The following is a 24,840-nucleotide window of genomic DNA, read 5'->3' as shown; positions in this document are numbered from 1 at the left end:
TTAATTCCAACTTCCACATTAGGATAAGAGAGAAGTTTTATCCCTTGGCTTGTGTAGGCTACCACTAACCTCAGGGTTTTTCTAAAAACTTAAACCCATCTCTAAGTTGGTACTTACTCGGTAGCATTCATGTGATAAGTAATAAACTTTTCATCAAGGCAAAAATGCAGTAATTACAGTTTTCCTAATGTCCTGTTGCTAAAGGAGGGAAACTACACAGCAAACTTCAGTGAAAATTCGTTATTTGATGCACAAAACCTAATGTCCTAATGTCAAGAAAAAAAATAAAAAAACCCAAAGAAAATAAAGTCAGGATCAAATGTTGACCTTTGTTGGGCATTTGTGATTTCTGCTGATGGAGGTGCTATGGAAGCATAATTCTGGTCCCATGTGAACTGGCATAGTCATGTGATACAACTATTTCTATTTGTGATATACAAGGAGGTGACCAGTTCAAGAAGCAGAAACAGTAACTAACACATGCTAGTCTAGGATCTTACAGGTACCTGTGCAGAACTACTAAAACCTGTATTTTAACCTGTTCATGTGTTTTGGTCATGAACTAAATTTTATACATGTTCAGCACAAATAGCTTGAAGGGCAAGTTATCATTATGTTAGAATAACAATTAGAATAATCAAATTTCAGTGCACTTAACCTTAAAACCTCTCTCCTTAATTCTACCTTACTGTAGGCAAGAATATTTGCCAGTCATTTTTCTTTAATTATTTACATTAACAAATGGAATTTAAAATATGAAGTAAAATAGCTATTAATACTATCCTAAATTATTAAAAGCAAATTATATTTAAAAGGAAATTTTTAAATGTTATAATTACATAAAAATCTAAAATCTGCACTGAAAAAGCACTGTTCAATATATCCTAGGAGTATTATTTCTATGTTATTGCAATGTAAGAGAGATACACTGCATTTATCATGACTCTTTCATAGTCTTTGGCTCCTAGACTAATAAATAATTAAAAGGACATAACTGTTATGGATAAAGGTTTCATTGTTTTATTCCTTTGCTACCATGAGAGTTTCTTGTTAAATAATTCTTTTTACTTTTTGAAAGATGGTCAGTTCCTACTGACTGATGCAGATGCAGCTAAAGTTTTTTTGGGGGTTCTTTTCTTTTAAAGTTGGAACGTAATATCTCAAAATAGAATCTTAATAAATCAATGTAAAAAATACCCACAATTTATAACAAAGAATATATCAAATTGACAGTTTAATTTTTACATTTTTAATCTGAAAGATAAATAATATAAAATGCCATGTAACTGTAGTTTGATTATCAATCCCATTAATCATCATAGAAAATAGAGGGGAATTTCTTGTTCCTCCCACTGAAAGAACCCTGTAGGTGAGATGAATCCCTCAGATTCTAAAAAAAAAACCCAAATAAAACTGTTTAAGAGAATAAAAACCAAAAATAAAAATTCAACTTCCCCCATCTCTCTAGAAAGAGTGGGCATCTGACAACATCTGCTTGGAAAGACAAAATCCTAGTGGAACAGACTGGTTGATAAATTCTCTACCATACAAATCATGACTATTCTCATTAAAATACAATGTTCTGTATTTCAACATGTGAAAGAATTTGGAAATATAGCATTTATACTTTTCCTCTGGTCAGGACTAGAAGGCATCACAGAGGACAAAGTCATTAATAAAGACATGGGATAAAATCCTGCTGTGTTGCTTTATTGCAAAAAGTACTTTATACCTTTACATACATCTTGCATGTTGTCAGAGGTGCAGCCGAGTTTGAAAACAAACTATACTAGGTATAGTTTTTGGTGAAGAATGTGAATGCTTACAAAGTATAACTGGATATAACAAGAGGAAAAAACTTGCTTTCACACTGACAAGAGAATGACAAAGAAATAAAATACTTTTTTAAATGAACTTTAACTTCTTCCTGTTATTTTAGGAATAGAAAGGTCAAACCACATTGTGTTAAATATTTTAAAAGCCTACATACCATTTTTGTTAAATCATGGCCAGCCCAGTTCTATGCAGAACCATCATTCCTGAGTCAAGATATTAAGCCCAATTGGAAATTCCATGAAGGCTAAGATTTCTTTGAGAGTATTACACTAAAGCTAAGGAATATAGCAATAGATAATCAATTCACTTTTATGCCTGAATCCTAAATGTCCAATGACAATCCCTTATGAACCGTGCAGATGTTGTGTTTAACTGATGCCACCACTTAAGCCACATTTATTGTTTTTTCTCCAGATGGCAGCATGACTTATGTTTACAGTATAAAAGTATACTGTACAGTGTATATCATAAAGAATCAGGTGGGTTTTTTCCCTTTTAATTAGCATTTTATAGTAATTATCTAAACCTACATTGAAGAATATTAACTTGAATTCACCCTAAAAAATATTTTAGCATTCTTCTATAAAAGACAGACATACTTACCTTGACTCTGTTAAATATTATTCCCATTAGTGTCATACTTTGTCAACTCACCAAAGAAGTTTAAAGAAGAAATGTAAAGCTCAGTGCTATCCTTTAAGAGCAACACTATGAATAGCAGCATCTCTATTTCTAAAGGATCAGGTTTACTAAACTGTTTTCTAAACTGTGAGCACCTGCTGCTGTCTCATCATTAATGTCGAATATATTATTGTCTAGTAAATGTAAAATGGATTCTTACAAAATTATTCATCTATTTAACAGAAACTCAAGAAAATAACTGAGAGAAAGGAAATACTTTCCCCCACTAACATTTTCAGCATAAACTTATGGGATCCAATCCTTAGTTCTCAACAATACACTATAAATAAAGGTCTTTTTGTTTTGAAAATTCTTGCCTGTAGATTAATGGTGGAGTGGATTAGCACTCTATTTGTGCTCTTAGCTGTGGAGATGCTGGTCCAGTACTTTTCATATAAAAGGAGTAAGAGAACCAAAAAAAAGGAGAGGAGGGGAGCCATATAATTTGGTCTATTTTTGTATTCTCAGTATAGAGGCAAAAAAAGTCTGAAATAATGAGATCTATAGTACGTATTTTTCTAGCTTTGTTACTCATCTTTAAAGTATTGACAATTTTCTGTATAATTAATTACCACACAGAAAATATTTCCAATGCTGATGTGCAGGGTAATTTTACCCCAGCTTATTCCTGCCAGAGAGGAAACTCAGGCACCTGGGGAATGTCTTGCTTTGCCATCTTCAGCTCTTGCTAAGGAAGTCAGCTGAAATTTAGGGTGATGCTTTTAGGGATAAAGATTCAGAATGCTCTACCCTAGCCTCCTCCTAAGGGAGAGTTCTCTTTCTACTAATTTCAGGGAATGTAATATTGTTAAAACTTCAGTTCTAGAAGCCTAAATTATAAATACCATGGCAGAAAATGACCACAGATGTATTAGTCATTTAAAGAACTAGAATGTTACACTTTTTGAAGATGCATTACACCCTAAAAAAGCACAGTATGATTTGCTAAAAGTTTTTCTTATCTCCAAGTGAGGTTCTCATTGTGCAGTAATGCATAGAGGGAGGCACTGGGAATTAAAGGAGACATGATATTTGATTGTCCACAGCAGGTCACTGAGGCAAACAAGTCTAAGCTAGTGAGAAAAACTGCAGAGCTATTGCACAGCCTGTCAGTTCCACTGAATCTGACTTGCATCAAAGATATATTCTGTAAAAAAATTTCAACGAAGTCTAACAAGAACTTCATTGGGGTGAAAATAAAAAGGAGTAACTTCAACAGTTTTCCATTAAATTAGGAGCTAATAGTTTGACTTACAAAGGGGTTTTTTTGTAAAGAAGTTTCCAACTAATCTTTCAAAGTTCTAGACACTAAATTAACATGAATGGCTGCACAAATGCAGTGAAATAATGTAGAAAATTAAATCAAGCGGGACAAAAAATTATTTATTTAATTTCTAGTACTTTACTTTCATAACCCCCAGTGAAAGTCAGTCAACAATTTAACTAGAAATGTCAAGTCTTCACAGGACCAGACAGTGTAGCTGTAGCTGCTTTTTTATTGAGTGCAAAAAACAGTGTCATCAGGTACAAAGTGAAGAGAGAGATGTCCATGGGCTTCTGCCTCCATGGAGGCATCTAGGCCTAAATAAGAAAAGCTGAAGGCAGGAAGGTGGAAAAAAAATAAAAAAGGGAGAGGCAGGAGAGAAAGGGTAACTAAAAGAACAAGCAAGCTGCAACTTAAGATGGGGCAGGGCAGGGTTCTGCCTAATGTCAACAGATTAATGATGGAGTATAGAACAAAACAGATTTCCTGACAGTTCTATAGGCAGCACTCAAATCCAGTCACCCCAATGACATGTTCAGTATCACTGTCCAAGAGTTTCTGAGTCTTGTGGAGTGAATTTTACTGGCCCTTTAAGGACTTGTTTTTTTAAACAATGAATGAAACCTGAGAAGGTTGAGAATAATTCCACTTTCAGTAGCACAAGTAAGACTGAAATGTCATCTATTCTGTGATTGTAAAGCTGTTGGAGAGGAATTGGCACAGAGTAAAGAAGTGTCTGGCCGAAAGGTCTCTAAAACCACCTTACATCTGGGCACAAATTAGAGCTGGACTTCAGACATGCATTTCCCCAGGTCTTTTGCAGCCTCAAGTTGAGAATTACTGTAGTTGTCTACAAACACAAGAATACTGAGATTAGAAGCCCAAAGAGGCCAGTGACTTGCTGCTCTGAGGCCCAAGATGTGTTTTCAGAATTCCCTCACAAGATCCCAGACATCCCACTACATCTCCTTTGGAGTTTGGTTAATTAAAACTCCTGATCTGCCCAAGATTTTGACATTTTAAACACCCTGGAAAGTTATTTGTTACGGATAAAGCTTAGGGAAGGATTTTCACTACTAAAAACAAACTCTTTTGCAGATTGGAAGTGAATAGGCCTGGGAAAAGCAGAATAACTGTGAAAATCTTTGGAGTAAGGAAGACAAAAAAAGCTAGGAAAATGATGCTGAAGGAAAAATGAAAGACAGAAACACACCATGCAAATGCTATGAGTATACATATGCATTTGAATTGGAAAGGCAGAACAAAACATTTGAGTCTTGAGATCTGTATAATCAATCTGCTTTCTATTTCTCCTTATTTCCAGTTCTTGTATGGTATATGGTACATCATCCCTACCTGGATGGTTTGGACTAAAATGTACTTCTGTATTTATACACAAGTACATTTTCTTCACCAGGAAAAGGCAATAGTGCACACTAGACAGTCTGCAAAGTGATTTTTATACATATATAAACATACATATTATACATTTATTGGGTTAGTGAATCTGAAAATAAAGTTTCTACACAGGTTTTGTAGCAGGTAAATAACACCTTTCTTTTCCTGGGATTTAGATGAAGAAAGTATTAAATAAACATTTTATTATTACTATAGTAAAATAATGTTACATTATATTAAGAATACAGGGTCAATCATTTAAGAGCAATCACATACTTATCAACTGGTCTGCAAGATAGAGAACATCTATATGTCACAAGAAAAATCAGAATCTTTAAAAACAGGACCCATTGTTTCATCTAATGTGATTCCTAGTTGCACTGGGAGATAATCTCCCAACAGTCTGAATGTTGTCATGGGTATGGACAAAAATGACAGATCTTTCTGACAGAAGTTGGTTAGTTTGTGGGAAATATTCATACTGATGCATATACCATGCAACATGAGGTAACTTGAAAACAGAGTTCTTGTCACTGAAACTGTTGAAAAAGTACTTTTTTTAAAGGTGTGACTGACATTTCTTACTATAAAAATTTCTCTTACTTTGCTTCCTTCTGCAAGAAGCAAGCACTTCAAACTCTGTGACTCCCCAATTTATAAAACAAACATTTGTGCAAGTTTTCATGACTTGTTATTCTTTGTTTTTAAAAATAGGCTTATTCATTCTGTTCCATTCTGAAAGATTAAGGCATAATGGTAGGATGGTAGGAGAGTGAAAAGGCAAATGATTAATTGTATATTGCACACATACAGAGATCCCACTAGTTGTAAACCAGTGTTTCAGTTTTAAATAAGCTGGTCATTTATTTCAATTAATATAATCCATTGCTGTAAAACATGTCTTCCATCTTTTCTGTGTAAGTTGAATTTAGAATCGTTCCTATTTGGAAGAAAGGAAGAAGAATCTACAAGCAGATACATTTTTATTGAAAATAAATTTTTAGCATGTAAGCCACCACAGCATTATGTTAATTGCATTCAGTTTATGCATTACAGAACCACTTCATGCGTAAAAAAATGCTTTTGGGGCATGCAATTTTATCAGGAGATTTAAGTATCTTAATGTTTTCATGAACTTTCATAATTTCCCTTAATTAATGATTTAAAAGTTCTATTAGGAATTTTAATATTTTCCCATGTTTTAAAAAAATTAATTTTAATGGGACTGTGACTCCTGTGCTTTTTACTACATATTCCAAAGTGTTTCCTTTCCTTAGAATTAATTTATACTGACAACTGTAATTTGTTTCTGTGATTTTCTGCATGAAATCCATGCTCTGCCATGTTTTATTTTGCTTTGCTGTTCCTTGTTCACTTATTTCATATATAGATATAAATTAATAAAAAGAGGAAGTTGGGACACTTTCTCTTCTGGTTTGTTTGTTGGTTTTGGGTTTTCTTCCTAACAGAACTTGCAGAATTAGAAAAAAAAAATTTACAGAGATATTATTAAATAATTTCTGAAAAAAAACCTGTAACCATCAATTAATAGGTATTAACTCCTACCAGAATGATACTTGTAGCATCACTGAAATTACCAATGTTTTAAATTCTGTAGAGGTTACTGGAAAAATTTAATGGACTAATACAGTAATGGGTATACTAAGCCATCTTAAAGCAATGAAAACTGTTGGTCTCAATTCAACTGGAACACATTGGGTTGTAAATAAATGGTATGTATTTGGCTGTGTCATGCTGTGTAAAGAACATAGAGTGTAGGAGGGACTACCTCAGTGGCATCAAATAGGGTGCAAGATACCAACAAAATTAAAAATCAGCTACACATCTCAAATGTGCTTCTTCACAAGTGTGAAGGATAGGATTCCAAAGAAAGGCTTATAAATCTACTTATGTACACAACAAGAACATGTAGAGTGAAGAGTAAAAACTTACTGTGATCCAGTGAAGTGTTCCAAAATGAGGTTCAAACCAACCAAAACCAAAAGACAAATGACTTCTAAAACCTTCTAAAACATTAACTTGTTCCCACTGAAATGCATGGCAAGTTTCCATTGATATAAGTTTTGTAGGAATGATCTTTAATACTGCTGTTTAATATCTAATCTATATTACCGTTATTTTTTGCACTATTCAACTTGGAATGCAGTAGCGTGATATGAAAAGCGTGTTTTGTTTGCAAACTTGGAATGAAATCTGGCTTGGACTAGATTGCACAGTAAAGAAGCCAGCAAAAGGGAATTTGACACTCACCATTCTGGCAGAACTCAAGTTTCTTAAAAAAAAGTCTCACTGGCTGCACACCAGAAAAGCTATTGATCCTTTCTACTAGCATGTTAAATCTCAAACTATCTGTGAGATTTAAAAAATCTCTTATTTCTTCTTCTTTATGACCTATTACTGAGTTAATTAGGAGTTCTCAATCCTTATTCAGCACAGTACTTATACATGTTTCCAACTTTACACTCCTGAAAAAACCCAAATCCTTATCTGGCTTCATTGACTTCATTGTGAGTTATGTTAAGCAGAAGTTTATGACTGAATAAGCACTCTGGTATTTTGCTGAACCAGGAACTTGACTTCTGCAGATGACAAGGAGTCCCTCTGACTTCTTTTGTTTACAAGTGCTCAGTTTTATCAGGTCACAGTTACGTGCCTTTAGCAAAATAGGCATAACAATTATTTGAGAGCAAGATCTATCATTTTGTCAAGTCATGACTCAAGAATAGTCCATGTAGAGAGGAGGATGGAAAGAAGCGTAGTATGAATCAGATTCTTAACATACAACTACAGAATAACAAGATTAGCATATTTTCAATTATTATTACCATAGACATATATAGAGAAGATTAAGTGGATCAGAAGAATTAAGCTTTGAAAGTATTGATATGCTAAATTCAGCTATATAATAATACTGGCAAATATTGATACTGATTAACTTTGTGCTATGGGAGTTAATAGTCTACATACAAAGTCTGAAATACAATTCTGGGTTTGGAAATATCTGTTAATCAAATGAAGTACTATGCATTTTAATGTTTTGCTCATGCTACTTTAGCAATATATCTTAGTCATGACTTGGCAATTCAGTGATCCTGAAGCCTTTGATCTGTATCCTGACCTGTTAAATAGTATCAGTCAAAACACAGTGGGAGAAAGGCTGTTTTAATGCAGTGGATATTCTTTCAAGCCAAACTGAGAAGTCACCAGGTCCATTTCTAAAGACTTTTCTTTTGGTTGCAGTTGATTAAAGAGAGAGCAAATTCAATGATCTAAAGTCAGAAGGATATTTATCACATACTAATAATTCCTTGTGTCAGTTAACACACTGTGGATTATTTATTCTCCAACTGTGTCGTAAAAATGAGTCAGTGCTGGTTAACAAGAAAATATTTTTTCCTGTTAATCAGTGATGTAATCTTCAAAGTGGAAGGTAGCAGATAATAGCAATTCACTACAAAGTAAAAATAAAATCTTTACCCTAATAAAAAGGATCTTCTCTCCGACTCTGTATCTTCCCTGTGAAAGACGCTCCACACAGAACTTATTAGGGCATTTACAAGGTGGATCTTCAGAAATGTGTTTAACCTGTAAAACAAGAAGTTATTAATAGAAACTATTTAAAATGGCATGGATAGCAAAACATTCAATAAGACATTTGTCATAATATATCACTTAATATAAGTCTTGATTGATGATATTTTTCTTGTTTTTTCTTAACATTTCTGTAATCCCAGAAAGCACCCTATGGTGCTTCCAATAGCAATGATTTAGTAGCTGAGTTAAAAATAGAGACAAATGTCACACAGTTCAGCATCAAATTTGCACTGTTTATCTGAAGTCAAACCATTTGTTACATGGAGTTCACCATCAACCTTTTGTAAATGTATTCTCAGTATTTTATGGTGAATCAGCTCACAGTGTTAATATAGCTAACAGGCAAAATGAAGATGTCATAAGATGCATCCTGCCTTCTAAATACATATAAATATAGAGGTATCTTCCTTACCAGTAAGAGGCCCTGCCTCTTTAAAATTGTGCACACCACCTTAGAAAAAAAGCATACAGAAAATACTGTGACATGATTAAAAACTCCTGCCAAGACACTCCCCACAATTTTCAACTGCCCTTTGATGATCTCTTTGTTAGGGCTAGTTCAATCAAACTACCTCAAGTACACTATCACTGCCAAACCTAACTACATAGCCCCAAAAATAAGGGCTGAGAAAAAACAGATGAAAACCACTTTCCTGCTTTTTATTAGCTGCATCAGCTTGACTTTGGCCTCCTTGTTCTGGTATATCCTACCAAAGGCAGTGATGTTCAGTAAAAGTATATTTTGTAGTCTTCAATGATAGGAAAGTAGCAAAGGCATCAATATCAAGAGGAGATCTGGCTGTGAAACTCTTACTTGACATTCATATTGCACTTCTGCATTGGAACAGCAAGAATAAATGCAGCATTTTCATACACTGTGGTTTTCTTGGACGAAGTACATACCTAGTACGTCAGCATCAAACAATGCAAAATGCCAGAAGAACTTGTAGATGTTTGTCCACTTCAAATAATATTCCAGACATTTTCATATCCAGTTTGTAAACCAAGGCCTGTAAAAATGGTCTGAGGCCCAGGAAAGGATATTTTCAGAAGAGCTAACAAATTAAAGTCTTAAATTGTTTCATATAAAGAAAAGATGCCTGGCCAAATCTATAGCACTCTAGTAAGTGTTTTGGTTATCATGAATAGATAAGGCTTCTGAAGTACAAATGGTTTTCAGATCTGCTTTAAGAATTAATTTTCAGTATGCTAAATAAGACATAAAGAACTTATAAGGTAACCAATTATTGTTTCTATACTTCTGAAACTAGCCCTGTTGAGTGATTCAAAGGCTTTCCAATTACTTCTGAAAATTGCTCAATGCCTTTATCGGAATAACATTATTACTTTTTGGAGGGTTTTTTATAAGTATTCTTAAGATTTCCTTTTTTAAATCAGGGCATGATATTTTTATGAAAAAAATAATTAGAACACTTAACAGAGGAACTCCACATGTATTTTACACACAAAAAGTGTTTCTCAAGTATCAGATGAGTTGTCCTCAGTTTGTATGAGTCACTTTTTGCATTTTAAGATCAGTTACTCAAGTGATTTTTATCAACATGGGTGAGACTTAGCCACCATTTTTGGTGAATAAACTATTTAGATAGTCAATGTACAATAGGAATAACTTATATGAAGTCAGTGGTTGGTGATTTCAATCCAAGTGCAGGTTGCTGAGGATGAAAAAGGTGTATTGCTGTATTTCTTGGAATATAGTACCAGGACTGGGATTGTGCTTAGGGAACTTTTTGGCAATGGCCCTCTGAATACTGTATGATAGTCAAGGATTCCTGACATAGTATCCTATGGCATTTATCACCCTTGGAGGCATTGGAAATTCGAAGCTGAAAATGGGTGGTCAGAACTTAATGCTTCATCCACCAGAGTTCATCTAAGGAACCAAAAACTCAGAGTAGCTGGGCCTAAACAGGTTCAAGGTTATTTTGAACTGTGTAAGCAAAATCTTCAGCCTGTGGAGAATGAAAGCCAACAGATTTATTCTAGTGTAAAACAGAGGATAATAAGATCTTCACTGTTGATCCTGCTATTGAGGGTTCCATTGCCTTACTGTCCTAAAGGACACAGAAGTATTGAGTGGAATTTGGAAATCAAATAAGGAAGCAGAGGGAGGAATTATATTCTATTTTACTTTGTGTCTGGACTATATGAGCAACTGCTGCTATTTTATGGTGTGAGTGTCTGGGGCAGTGCCGGTCAGGAATCTAGCTGGATGAATTCCATTCTGTTTCTATCCGTACTGCTTTCTAAATTAAAGGAGGTGGTTAGAGAAAACCTAGATACTCTCTGTTCAATTTCTACAATATATGCAGTCATCATCCTCCTTCTATACATAACTGTTCTTTCTCAATTCTGTTGAAACACGAGTGCTTTTGCAAAGTTAAGGAAGAAATACAAACCAGAAAATTTTAAATGTAATTATATGCATCAAATAAAAAAAGTGTTTCAATAAAATGAATGAACATTATATTCCATCTGCTCTTTGTAACAGGAAAGTGGCACATGGATTTTTCAAGAACTGCTTTGTAACTCCCAGGTGGCACATCTACCTTGTAATGTAGTAGTTGCTATGGTAACTGCTCCTTTTTACAGGCTAGATTTGTACTTTTCCAGTTTAACCTCTTCATGGTCTCAAAATGTGTCCTTTTCATCTGATTCCAGCTGTTTCAAATGAACCCCTATGGGTTTGCAGCAGAAACATGAACACTCAATATGCTGCAACAAGTTTAATGAAATTCAAAGCAAGATACTTTTGTTCTAACAATGAGGAAAACAATGCTTGTTTTTTAACTATGGGAGAATCATGCAGAACAGCATAAAAATTAGGCTGAAATATCTTAGAAGTGTTTGTTAACATTCAGTACAGTATGAGCCAAATCTCGTCCTGACTCAGTCCTTCCTCAGACAAAGCACCAAGTGGGAGTTGGTGAATAAGGAGTAAAAGAGTAATAAGAAGGGAATGTGGCCCTAAGCACAAAGCTAGGCTAAGCTGCAGAGCTCCTACACAGTGTGACTTTTTTTTTTCCCAAGCTTCAGACATAAATAATTGTGGTCAAAAAACCCCCAAAACTCTCTACGTCTACAAATGTTTAAAATAGAGTGAGATGTTAAACTCGGGCTTGTGTGTGTTTTGCAAGTAAGTGCATATCAGAATGGGTAGTATAGGAAGAAGCTTCCTCCCACAACTTACAGCATCATCCAACAGTTTCCCTGTGCTCTTTTTCCCAGGAGACTTTGTGGGTGATGGTGAAGGAGATGGAAGGGGAGCTGAAAATGTTTCCTCTTGTTCAATCTCTTTTTCCAATTTTATTAATCCAGGAGGTTCCACCCCAAACCTTTTGGAAACATGCAAATAATAAATTACTAGTCCATATAAAGTATTATGTATTTTAAAACAAAACAGTGGAAAGAATTTCTACTTTCTGTGCAATAGCAGAATGATACGCACATTAATAAACATGTACAAAATATAGCAACCATTATTGCCATCATGTCAAATTAATAGAAAAAAATAATTTAGATGCAGTCTCTCAGTTAATCAATTTTACAGGAAATATAGGTATTTTTTCAACTTCTCTGTCTGATAACATATATATTGGTGAATAATTTATGAACAACACTAGACCTCAAAAATTGCTATACCATGCAGGACAGAGTCAAACTCAGTACATTTGTGCTTTTTTAAATTTTTTTTCTTTCCAAGTAGCATCTTTTCAAATTACATGACAGCTTATATTTTGTGTTAGTATTTTTCAAAGAAATCCAAATGTAAAGGGATTAAGGGTTTTCCTGGTCTCAGCTATTGTACTGAATTTATAGATAAGTAAACTGAGACATGGCCACTACTCTTCAGAAGTGGTTAGTGTTTTTACTAATTGATTTTTGACAGCCAGTCTTCAGATCTCTGTTTACAGTGGCAACACACTTGTAGCTCCAGCTAGAATAAAATACATGCAACGTCAGCACAGACAAGCTCAAAACAGAGCACTGGAAGAGCAAGGTTCTTTTTGAAAGATCTTTTGAAAGCTTTATGGCAAGTGATTGAGTCAGTATCTCACATCAAGCAGCAGAGCTTGGACAGAACTCAGAAGTCTAAAAGCACATCTCATTTTCCTAGTTACTGATAATCCCCTTCTGTTTTTTTCATTTTTTTTTTTAATCTGCCAACACTGAACAAACCCCAGAAAAACAGATAGAGTTCCTTTTTCAGAGAATGACTTCAGCTTGGAAGAGTTACCATGCCAGGTAGGCTTCTCATGGCAAACTACTTGCACAAATGAAACCATATTTTCTTCTGTAGCAAAAAAGTCCATAGTCCAGATGCAGAACTATACTGACTTATCTAGATAAAGATCCGGACACTAAAATATTGATCAGTAACAAATATACATAATGAAAATTTAAGCTAAATACCATAATAATGATAGAAGTGTACAGAGAAAAGATATAAGCGCATATACTAGCTTTTGAGTTTTTCTGATAACATTTAATTTCATCATACTAATGCCTAGTAAATTAATAGAAAGTAAACCAAGAACCAAATCTGTGCTTGTATTGGCTTCTAACTGGTGCAGTCTGCCTAATGAAAAGTCAGCCAACATTGAAGCAAGCATTCATATACAATCTATTTACTTCCTGTCTGTCTGCAGGTGCTGACAGGCTGTAAATTATTAAATTCCCACTGGGCTCTAAGCCTGCTCCTGCATACAGCCTTACTCATCAAATAAAACTCTTCCACTGTAAGAAATGTTGCTTCTTTGCTTCTACTACTTTTCATAATTTCTACACTTTGTCTTTGTGATAGATTTTTAAAGTTTCCTGTACTTCCAGTATTCTGAATTCCTCTGGTGAAAAGTTGAAAAATAAAATCAATGAACAAAAACACCCATTTTTTTTCCACATGCTGTATCAACCTGAAGCAAAGTTGCTGGAAAGCTGAAATTGTAAAAACCACATCTTTTCTGAGAGGGGCAGAGGTGCAAATTCTGTTTGGGCAGGTATGCTGAGCATTTCCTTTTCTGCTGCTTTCTAGCCTGGCTTCTCACAGCTACACATGAAGCAGCATTGAACTGTAACATGATCTCTGGTAGACTTCTTAGAGCACCACTTTCCATTTTTATCAAGGTAAAATTGAATACAATAGCAGAAAGACCTTGAAATCGCTCAACAGTAATTCCAAAAGACCTGTGATGGTTGTTTAACCCCCCAGAGTTTAACAGTAACCCAAGAACTTCACTCTTTGTGCAGAAAAGATAATTTAGCTGTTTTCCATTGTATAATCTCTGACTTTCGTATACTTAGGGAGAATGCTGGATCTGTGCAACCCACTGCAATAGTCCTGTGCATTGTCAGTAGTCAATTCCATCCCATAGGACAGTTCCCTCTCTCATAATTCTTCTCACTGTGGCCACATAACATCTGTCAGGGACACAAGGGCTCATTTTAACTATTGAAGTTTCACAGACGATCTCAAATTTTGTTTTCATAAACAACTGAAATTCTGGATAATTTATCAGGCAATTGTATTTTTATTGGTATCTTTGAACTGCTACTCTTTGAGCCAGTGGTCACACCAGTTTCCCACTCACTGTGCAGTCCATCCATCAAGTCCATCTGTCTTTAATTTGGCTAAGAGGACACTATGAGATAACATGCTAAAAGGATTACTAAAGCAGAGGTAAATAAATTGTCACCTGTCTCCCCTCCTCCACGGAGTATCTGTTGAATACAAGTTCAAGTTCAGCAGAACAGAACTCAGTTTAACTCCTCCTCAAGCAATCCTCATTCTTCCTCACTTGTGCCTCAATCACATGTCTATTTGCATTAAATAAAAGAGCTTAGGTTGACTTACGGGAGTTACAGACCCTGAAGACAAACAATAATCTAGCTGGGCAAAGTGTGCCAAAAGCTGAGTCCTTGTGATGAGTAAGCCACTTCGAACATATCTTTCTGCTTCTAAAATTACTCAGTGTCTCTTACTCTTTTCATTCTTCAAAAAAATACTGAGGCACATTTTCAAAGATCTCTGCAGCTCCTGTTCTGGAAAGCAGATCCCTAAGACTGCCAACAGACCCAGTTTGCTTTACAAAGCATACATCTGACTTCTCTCCTGTTTAAAGCAGCACAGCAGTGCCACTTTAATATGCTCTTTCCTACATCTAATGAAGGCAATTACCAGTTCTTCTTTCCCATACAGTTCTAGTTTACCACAGCTCAGGCAAAACTGGCATCACGTATTTGGTTTTCAGTTGTATTAACCTGACATTCTACTTCAGTTTTGGTTTACCTTGGAAGCATACAAGACTATAAATGGGGGTTGTTTGTTTTTGAAGAGATACTAGAGCAGGAAAAAGTAGACAGACATGTTATTTGACCCGGAAGCTATAAATAAAATTAAAATAAAGAGACATAAATACAGAAACATAAACAAAATACATAAAACAATCATTAATGATATATAGTAATATAAATAAAACATAAAATACAAATATTTTAAGAATAAAGGGATAGACATGCATAATAAATGACAACATGGCTTATTTACTTGTTCAATATTTCTTTTCATGTCTGGAACAGAAAGCATCTGAGACATGGAAGCTTAAGACAAATATAAAGGATAAGAGTCTATTTTCATTCCCTTGTAGATCTATTGAGACATCAAATCTCATTGCAAAATGAGATTAATCTAACTCAACCAACTTTAGCAGAATCCAACACTACCTAACCACTAACATGCATTCCCTGAGGAAGCTGGATACTATCAAGTAACCAACTGGGGCAGATACTCCTGACAGTTATGCCTCAGGCATAGGGTCTGTCTCCAAGCTGGTCTGGAAAGCACAGTTTGTTTGCTCAGGTAAATTAAGATTCATTAAAATCAATTTCATTGTGCACCTGCAGATCAAAATACTTTCTTCTTTGTGGGAAGTTAAAATAATTTGCCTTCTTAACCCAAGTTTTAGAGATAACAAAATAATTGAAAACCTGAAATCAACTATTTTTTTGGTTATTGCTATTCCTATGCAAGCTTCCACTGACAGCAAGGGTCTTTCTGAAACTTGACTTTCTGAACTTCTTGTTTTCCATGTGAGTTCATTCACAAAATATGAATACACATGATGCAATTTTAACATGGCAAATACTGGTTCTTAAGCTTGGAATAAACAGGGGTCTCCTTCACACTGATTGTCACCACAAGGATTCTTCTGCAATTAATGAAATTTTCTGAATAGCAAGGTACTCCAGTTTGACACACATGGATGAATGCAACTGCAATTTACATGCAAGACTGGGCAGCAACTCTGCTGCTCATGTATGTTTTAGTAAATCTTATGCACTATGGTGGTTAAATCTTCATCTGCAAAAAGGGGGAAAAAATCCCATTCTAGTTACTGTAATTTTGATTGCTTAGCAAAAGTCTTTGTCTTGACATCAAAGATAACATTTCAATGTACTGAAGGTCCAGCATGGCTAGAACCGTCTTGGTCAGATTTAGGTCATGTGAAGATCAACTTATTACCAGTAAACTTAATTAAATCACAGGGTTTTTTTATAGAGAGATCTGACTTTAGAAGGAGAAACGGCTCAAAGCTTCATAGAAAAAAAAATTCTCAAACCCTTCCTCTCCTGATACAAGGATAGCCAACAAATATCTTCATTGAGGTACAGAGATTTTGTAACATTTGTTAACAACTGCCCTCAAGAGTGACATCAAAACAAACATTCTATTTTAACCTAATGAGCACAGAAGTTAGCTTGAGATGTGCTGATTTAATGTCTGTCAATAGCCACTGCTGTCAAGAATGCAAATATTTCATCAATCTATAAATATTTTCACCTACCTTGCTGCAATTCTTCCAAGTTCCAGCAAACAAAGGCACACTTCTCTTGGCTGCTTGTGGAGTACTAGAAAAGCAAAATGAAGATGGAAAACATTGATAAATAAAAGCTATTTTAAAGACCTTAGTGATGGAATGGAACCTAATCATCAACATCTGTAACTCTTGACTGATAAATGTTTGTTTTCTTTGGCTTGCAGTGGAATTTTACTGGAATAAAAAGGATGGGATTGATGAATGGTTCTCAGAGTGCAAACAGTTCAGAAGTACCATTTAGTTTTCTAAATCACTGAATAATTATTTGGGATAATTGGTAATCTGCAAGCAGTTAATAACTTTAAAAATAATCAAAAGATCTGGCAGAATACTTTCGTTAGTAGAATGTCAAAAATAATAATATTAGAGTGATACCTTTCTTTCTACAGACTAAGAGAATTCATGTCCTTTAGATCACTATATTTCTTAGCCAATTTAAATTTAAAAAAACCAAAGTTGCATTAAGAAAGATATACCTCACTATAAATTTGGTCCTGAATTTTTTTTACATCTACTCTTAAAGCAAATATGAAACTAGAATGCTTTAGGAATCAGTTCTTCACAGTACGAAAATCCCAAACAGACAAAAAAAGAGTTTCTTCTTTATACATACACACATATATGCAAGTCTGCATGCCTGGATTCCACATAGAATAGTTTTTTATGATTCAGAGGTAGCTGTGACACAGCATGATCTTCTCATTGTGAGAAACTGAAATGTTAAGGGTTAATGTCCCAATCATCCATTTGCAAAAGCAGCAGGTGCTTAACTGAGGCCAGGTTGGCACTTCCTAACCAAAAGAGAGGAGGAGAGTTTCTGGTTCGGGGGGGGGGGGGGGGGGGCGGGGAGAGGGGGGGTGTAACATTTGAACTGTTTAAGAGCAGCCCAGGCACAGAGGAGGTGTGCACCCACCCCCAGAGGATGACCACAACAAACCAACTTTTGTTGAGCAATAAGCTGGGTTTTGAGCCAAATAAGGGAAAAGGCTCATAAGAAGCAGATTCTACAAAGTGGGATAGTGCTTTTTGTCATGGCAATGTCCTCCTTTACATAACTGGCTCAGGTGTAAAAATCCCCTCTGTGGAAGGTATTGGGACATTCACACTTCCACATAGGCCTGAAGGCATACATCCCTTCTGATGGGCATAATTGGCTCAGCTACACTGATGTGAGAGGCAGCTGTCATGTTTTAGGAGTCATAAACCATCAAAGTTCCCTAAAGTGTGCCCAGACGCATTTCTGGGGCCTTCCACCAGAGGACTGCACATGATCCATAGGGTTGCAACAGACTGTGTAAAACCCTTGCCTCAGGGGAGGTACCCTGGATGTTCTCACCTGAACCTGACTGTATATTAACCCATTGAACCTGGTGTTTCATGGGCTTCTCCCACCCTCGATGGAGCAAGACTATGACCATCAGTTCAGACAAGAGACACTGAAATTGCAACAATTAAGTCTTACTCCACTCCCTATTTTTATCCTTTCTCTCTTTTCCCCCTATATTTTCTTAAGTAATATCTTAATACTTTTATATTGTTGCATTTCTATAGATGATAATAACCAAAATGCCTACACACCTCCTTTCCATTGCAACCAAATTAATCTAAAATAAACCTGCCATATATATATATATAAACACACTAGTCAGTGTGGTTTCACTCTCATCTGCCAAAAGGAATCTATTAGCAAGAACCTGTTACCCTTGCCTTCAGGGGCAAGTTATAGCAATTATGAAATACCACCATAAAGAAATACATTTTTTCCCCCCACAACTCAGAATAGGTAGTGTTCTGTAAAGAAGTTCAGCAAAGCATATAAGCAAAATCCAAAATCAATAAATGAAGAAAAGTCTGTGGCTGTTTGCATAAGCAACTCCCCAAAACTCCAAGAAGAAGAAAGGAAAAATAGAAGAAAAGAGAAAAAAGTAATTATAAGTACATTGTAATCTACTCTTCAGAAATACCTATTGGAGTAAAGCCCTCATGTTGTGGGTAAAAATCAGGTTTTAAAAATCTCCACAATAATAAAAAAAATTTCACCTTACACTTCAGATTGAATTGAGACCAAAAAGTAATTGTGTGACAATTTGTATAAATCAGTAAAAAACTGAACAGCATCAAAATAATTTTTTTTTAATGAGTTAAGGTCAATCGGTAATCTAAAGACTGACCAAACTCAAATGCATGAAGAAAAAATACCATACCTGAAAAAGATATTTTAATGTCTAGTTAAAGCTCTGAAAGTAATTACTTTGTTCTATGTATGTATGAGACCCAAAACATCTCTAGGTTTTAAACATCTCTAGGTAACTAACGCCCTGGGGCAGACCTTCAGCTTCTGTGACTTCAACTTGCAGCTCCACTGACATAAATAAGTGTAAGTTGTGTGAGCTGAATACTCACCCCAAAATCTTTTCCTAGTGTCTGCGTAGCCCTTTGAGAGGTATGCATTTGTCCTCTAATCTCATCCAAATATATTTCCAAAAGTGAAACTGCAGAGCATGGAAACTAGACAGGCACTGCACTAGGAAAGATATATTTATTCTTCAGCCATCTGCTACTAAGAATATAAATGATGAACACTTGGACATTCAGCTATTTTCAATATTCTTCCTTCCCAAGAACTACAACACAGTAATTATATTAAATATTTACCTATACTAATAATCAGTATTTTTAAAGTGTTACATTCATGACCCTAGAAGTGTATTCTAATACTTTGGTTTTAAACCGGTTGGGACAGCCCCCAAATAAAACTTGATTTTAAGAAGTAAGGCATCCCCCAAAATCTAAATGAAATAAACTGGGTTTGGAAAAAGTCAAAGAGTCAATTGCAATTCATTCGTATGCACATCTGAATGACTTTGGAATGGAGGAGAAAGAGAGGTTCAACTACTACTATTTGCAAAAAGATCCATAAATATAGCTAGAAGAGAATTTGATTTAAAATGTAAAACAATGCTCTACCCAAACAAAATTCACAGACCTTTTAGCAAGTCTGACTCAACATAATCTAGACACATTTCATGCATTTCACACTGAACAATGTGAGACAGTGAAATAATTGTTACAGGATGAAGACGTGTGCAGACAATAACCAACCACAAAAACCAACAACAGATCATCTCATAAGAGTGCTTATAACAAGAAAATATTAGCATTCCTGAGGACTATACAGCATATGTATGTGGGGATTTCAGAGACAAACAAATGTTATTGTATGCAGATTCCCTGCATAAAATGAATGGAAATATCCATATATTTAGAGAATCTCACTGATGGAATTTGCTTAACAAGAATGCAATGGGAAGATAGAGAAATAGTGCTTATTTTAGATGTCCTGACAGTTATAGACCCTTTTGCTTTCCATCTCATCTCATCTCATCTCATCTCATCTCATCTCATCTCATCTCATCTCATCTCATCTCATCTCATCTCATCTCATCTCATCTCATATCTCATCTCCTTTTATATGCTTCTTATCTGCTGTCCTCACTGCCTGCACCTTAACATGCTACCTCCAGCCACTCTTTGTTAACAATAGTTCCTTTTCAGCTCCTAGAAGTTTTTATCCTTGCTTCTCTCTGGCAATAACATTTCCCATCTTGTTGCTGTCCCATTCTTTTTAGAGGTCTTTCTCTTTTGTTCATTTAACCTTTGTGCTTCTTCCATGTCCTTCAATTTCTTTCCTTCCTACTGTTCACCACACTTTTGCATCCTTCACTCATCCCTTCCCCAGTGCTCCTTACCTCAGTGCCTGGATGCTACCATGAGAAGCAGAGGAGGAGCAGCCTCTGCTTTCAGCACTATCAGAACCTGTGACTGTGAGGAGACAGAACACACAATTCACATGGAGTCCATGTGTTTGCTGAACATGTTTAAACTGAGAGTTCACAACAACAAACCCTCAGTTTTTTTGTTTTGCTTGTGGTTTTGTGTTTGTTTTAAATTATTAGAATATCCAATCACAATACAGAAATAAACTTCTCACACCTTCCTGCCAAGTTGCAAATCTTGGCTCCTAACACTTTTATAAACAATTTTTAATGAAGTCACTCTTTCTTCTAACATAAACTACCTTTTAAATTTTTTGGTTGTTTTAAAGATTAAGATATCAGGCATAGCTAAATCACAAAAAGTAAATATGATTTCTGTTTCTAAAGCATTCCTTAGCCCACTAGAAGCAGAGTTTTATGAAGTATTTATTGTCACAGGCTTCCAATTGTCATCAGAACTCACATTAGTTTAGGTAAAGTTTTCCAAAAGGTTTGTTCTTTGATCCTTCTTCCTATTGTCTCTCACTTTTTCCTTTCATTTTTATTCTGATCCTACAGAAGGCTTTTTGTTCTTAAGAAAAACCCCCAACATTGCTTTGTCAACACTGTGAACTTATCCCAAACTTACCCTTGCTTCTGCATCAGAGTTATGCTATGACACACTTGTGCTTCACTCACCCACACTCCCTGCCCTGTTTCAGCTCAATCACTTATGGAAGTCTCAAAACAATTAAGGTGTCAAACAGACTAGATCTAAGGATAGTAAAGAATTCATCTAGAAGAAATATAGAGATCATCTAAACACTAATAATTTACTGAAATTCATTAGTTTAACATGCAAATCCAGTGGTAACAACACAGAGTCCAGGATGCTTCTATAGTCCTCAAAATCAAACATATTCAGTAATATTATGAGTAGTTTAGTAAAGAGTTGTGAAAGATGGGACAAAATCTTATTCTGATGCAACTTCATGTAAATTTTAACACCGTGTTACAATATGTACATGTGTCAGTATAAAAGAACAGAAAATCTTGCATCTTGAAACCAAATAAACTACAGTATTAATTGAAAAAATAATTTTCCCCTATGTATGAAGTATTTTTAAGCAAACAACATTTGAATATTTTTTAAAATAACCTTTAAACCAACAATGTTAGAAGAGAGATCAGAGGTGTTTGTTTTTCAGTTTACTATTTCCATTAAAATACTAAATGCTTTTATTTAGGAAACCTGTCCATAAAGTTCTAATCAATCAGTTGCATCAAAAAAGTCCATGTCATCTACTGTGTGAACAGGTGTATAGAATACACAGGCACAAAACATTAACCATCAACAGCATTCAACAACTCCCCAAACAAATGACATATCAGCATGCTTGCACACTTGGTGGCAAACCCTTTTCTTGCCGGGTAGACTTTATCATGGAAGAGATGCAGAATATTCATTGGTTCCAAATCCTATAACCATCCAACAACACTCCATTACCACAAAGAGTTCAGAACTTATGCTTTAAGTTCACTTAACTAAAACAATCATAGAAAATCTTACCATTCTTATTTGTCCAAGAAGAGTGTTCTTTGAGTATTATACTCTACAGGCATGAGCACAGTTACAAATATCTCCACCTAGAATGCTTCCATAAATAAAACTACCATAGCTGTGTGAATCTGCTGCCCTAAAACCTATACAGGGGAATTTACAAAGTATACTTATGGAAACAGAGGAGTTACAGGCAGTATTAACATCCTTACACTGCAAAGAATTAGCACATCATGTTCAGGGTCCTAGTCTGATATATCTAAGAAGACCATTCAATGACACTATACCACAAGATTTGCACAGATAATCAAAATTTGAATTTTGAATCATGATTTTTGCTATTAGTAAAGCTAATTCCTTCTTCTTTAAATAAACTAACTTTAAAAATAAAAAAAACCCAAACAACAAAACCAAGCATGCTAAAGTTGGCCATGAGTGCAGGGAGCATGCAGAGCATCCCTCTATTTTGCATCATTTAAGATTATCCTTACATATTGTGTTGCTATAATTTTTACAGATGTTCATGTATGAGCTGCAGCTCATACAGCAGGTACCCCAGCCACCTTTTCTTTGCAAAGGCATTAACTTGGAGACTTTCCTGCCATGTCTCTGCATTTAGAGATAAATTGCTACCAGTCAGCTCTGGCTGTGTTAAAAATCTTAACAGGAAACTGTGTTTCCAATTTGTCTGCATTTTAACCTATGTTAAAGCATGATAACCTTCAGCAAAACAAACTACATCATATTATAGACTATTAACAAATTAGTAGGACAAGTCTTCAAACTTTTGAGCTCTCTACTGTTCTCTTTCAATGATATTTAAAGTTAGAAAGCATAATCATATCTACTATATCAAGCACCTCTATTTTTCATTCTATTTATTTTGCTTCTATTTATTTTGAAGACTTCAATCTTGTTTCCTTGTTTAGCTCATCTGAATAGTCCAAATCCAACAAAGCATTTGAAACTGTGCTTAACTTTAAATAATTACATAAATTGCTAAATTAGTCCACCAGTGAAGGACAAGAGCAAAATGACATGAATATGTCTGCTCACCTGCTTGTCTGGATCAGCTCTGAAATGTTAACCCTTTGCAGAAGCAAGCCTCTAGGAATACTCAAGATTCTCCTTAGCATCAATTACCTGCAAGCTCATCAGGCATGGACTGCCCCCATCTGCTCTAGGCTCTGTTTGAGACAGTTCCATTCCAGTGAGGAATACCTTCATATCACTTCAGTCTCAGTGCTAAAAAGTTGGGAGTGCTGGATGTATTTGTGTGCAGTTATACTTGCACGATTTCAAAAACTACTTCTGAACTCATCGTGATGAGATAGTATTTTTAAGTATTGAGAAATAATAGCAATTAATATCTTAGCTAGTATAGATCTCATTTTGCTGATCTCTAATATACTTGGTACTTTTTTTCAAAATCAGTAGTGTCATAAATCCATCATTCAAGTATTTCAGTGCACTAAATCTTCAAAACCACTCTTATAATTCTAGAATACATATTTGCCAGAAAAAGACTTCAAGAATGTTTTATATGATACAGTAGCATGAAGAAAATATCACTATGTGCTCTAATTAAATAACATAGTATTTATATACCATAAAGCAGACAGAATAAGAGTAAAAAAACAAGGATAAAAATCTACTCAATTGAGAACATCGACACAAGGTTCTCCAATACAGACAGAAAAAAGCTGCTTTATCAATAACAATTTACACACCAATTTACTGAGTTTATTAGCCATGGGGAAAAACAGAAGAAAATACAGAAAACAGTTACCTCTGTAACCATAATTTCACCACAATTAATCATAATAAATACAGAATTCAATGAGACAGTGCAAAGACTTAAATGTCATTCACACACATTTCTCACTACTTTGAAAAGAACCTTTGATATTACTTACCTTTGCTGAATTTTTGCTTCCTATGCATTGGTGAAGTGATTTGTGGGAGAGAGAGGAACATAAAAGCTTTAGATTGGCAACTGTTATGATTTATCATTTTTTTCTAATGCATTAGGAAAATCTCAAATGAAAGCAAAACTTTGAATTAATGCTTAAACTGAGAGAGAATAATAGCTACTGGTTTTATCAATCTTTTATATTTTTAATGGCATGGTTACCACCTCCTTCTCAAAGTTCATAAAAATGGGTTAAAATATTATCAAATCCTAATCCTATTTCCAGCACCATGAATCTTTTCTACTAGTATATTATACAGTAAGGGAAGAAAAACAGAACCTAGTTTTTATCAGTGAAGAAAATCATTCACTAATCCAACAAAATAGAGCATGGGTTTGCACACTCAGTTATATCTCACTTCAGTTTTCTGAGAGAGGAATTCCTTTGGAGCACCACCTTTTCAGGTGTATTTGCTGTCTGTGTTTTACTATGGCAGGCAAGGCACTGTGTATGTGTGAAAATTAACTTACCAGGAAATGTCAGTATTCCAGCTATGTCAACTCCATCTCTAAACAAGGTCTAGTTTCTTAAAAGTGCACAATAAATTTGTGCAACAGTGGCAAACCGCTGGGCTTACTATAGCAGTACAAACTCCAAATACCTTGAAGTATTCTATTAACCAGAGGTTCTTCTGCCAATCCCAGGCATTGGAGGTCTGCATCTCCTGGTGTTTACAAGCTTCTTGGTCCTAGGTAAATATCCAACTTCTTCACCATTTCAAATCATTAAAACTACAATTATGGTTCATCTTTCACATGATTTACCATATCAAATAAGAATTTCATCTTGAAGATTTAATTAACAAAATAGAGTCAATACATATATTCTACTTACTATTTGTCACCTTTGTGATACTAAGCTG

The 24,840-nt window shown here is 35.0% G+C and overlaps 1 protein-coding gene across 7 annotated transcripts in view; it reads right to left on the bottom strand.

Annotated features, from left to right (window-relative positions):
* The window catches only part of GAS2 (growth arrest specific 2), an 80,918-nt gene that overhangs the window by 21,049 nt on the left and 35,029 nt on the right, over window positions 1–24,840 (bottom strand). For 6 of the 7 annotated variants that reach the window (XM_069016475.1, XM_069016474.1, XM_069016471.1 and 3 more), the window contains exons 5-7: window positions 16,657–16,720; window positions 12,006–12,150; window positions 8,678–8,785 (exon numbers count right to left, since the gene is read on the bottom strand). In XM_069016475.1, the coding sequence (XP_068872576.1) occupies window positions 8,678–8,785; window positions 12,006–12,150; window positions 16,657–16,720 (317 nt within the window). Of the gene's footprint in view, window positions 1–6,028; window positions 6,120–8,677; window positions 8,786–12,005; window positions 12,151–16,656; window positions 16,721–24,840 lie in introns of those variants that run through there. The other variant, XM_069016477.1, reaches the window with a different exon arrangement.

The sequence above is a fragment of the Aphelocoma coerulescens genome, chromosome 5 (assembly GCF_041296385.1).
Source record: "Aphelocoma coerulescens isolate FSJ_1873_10779 chromosome 5, UR_Acoe_1.0, whole genome shotgun sequence".
In the NCBI taxonomy this organism is placed as follows: domain Eukaryota; kingdom Metazoa; phylum Chordata; class Aves; order Passeriformes; family Corvidae; genus Aphelocoma; species Aphelocoma coerulescens.
The sequence above is the reverse complement of the archived record's forward strand: the minus strand, read 5'-3'. Positions and strand labels throughout refer to the sequence as shown.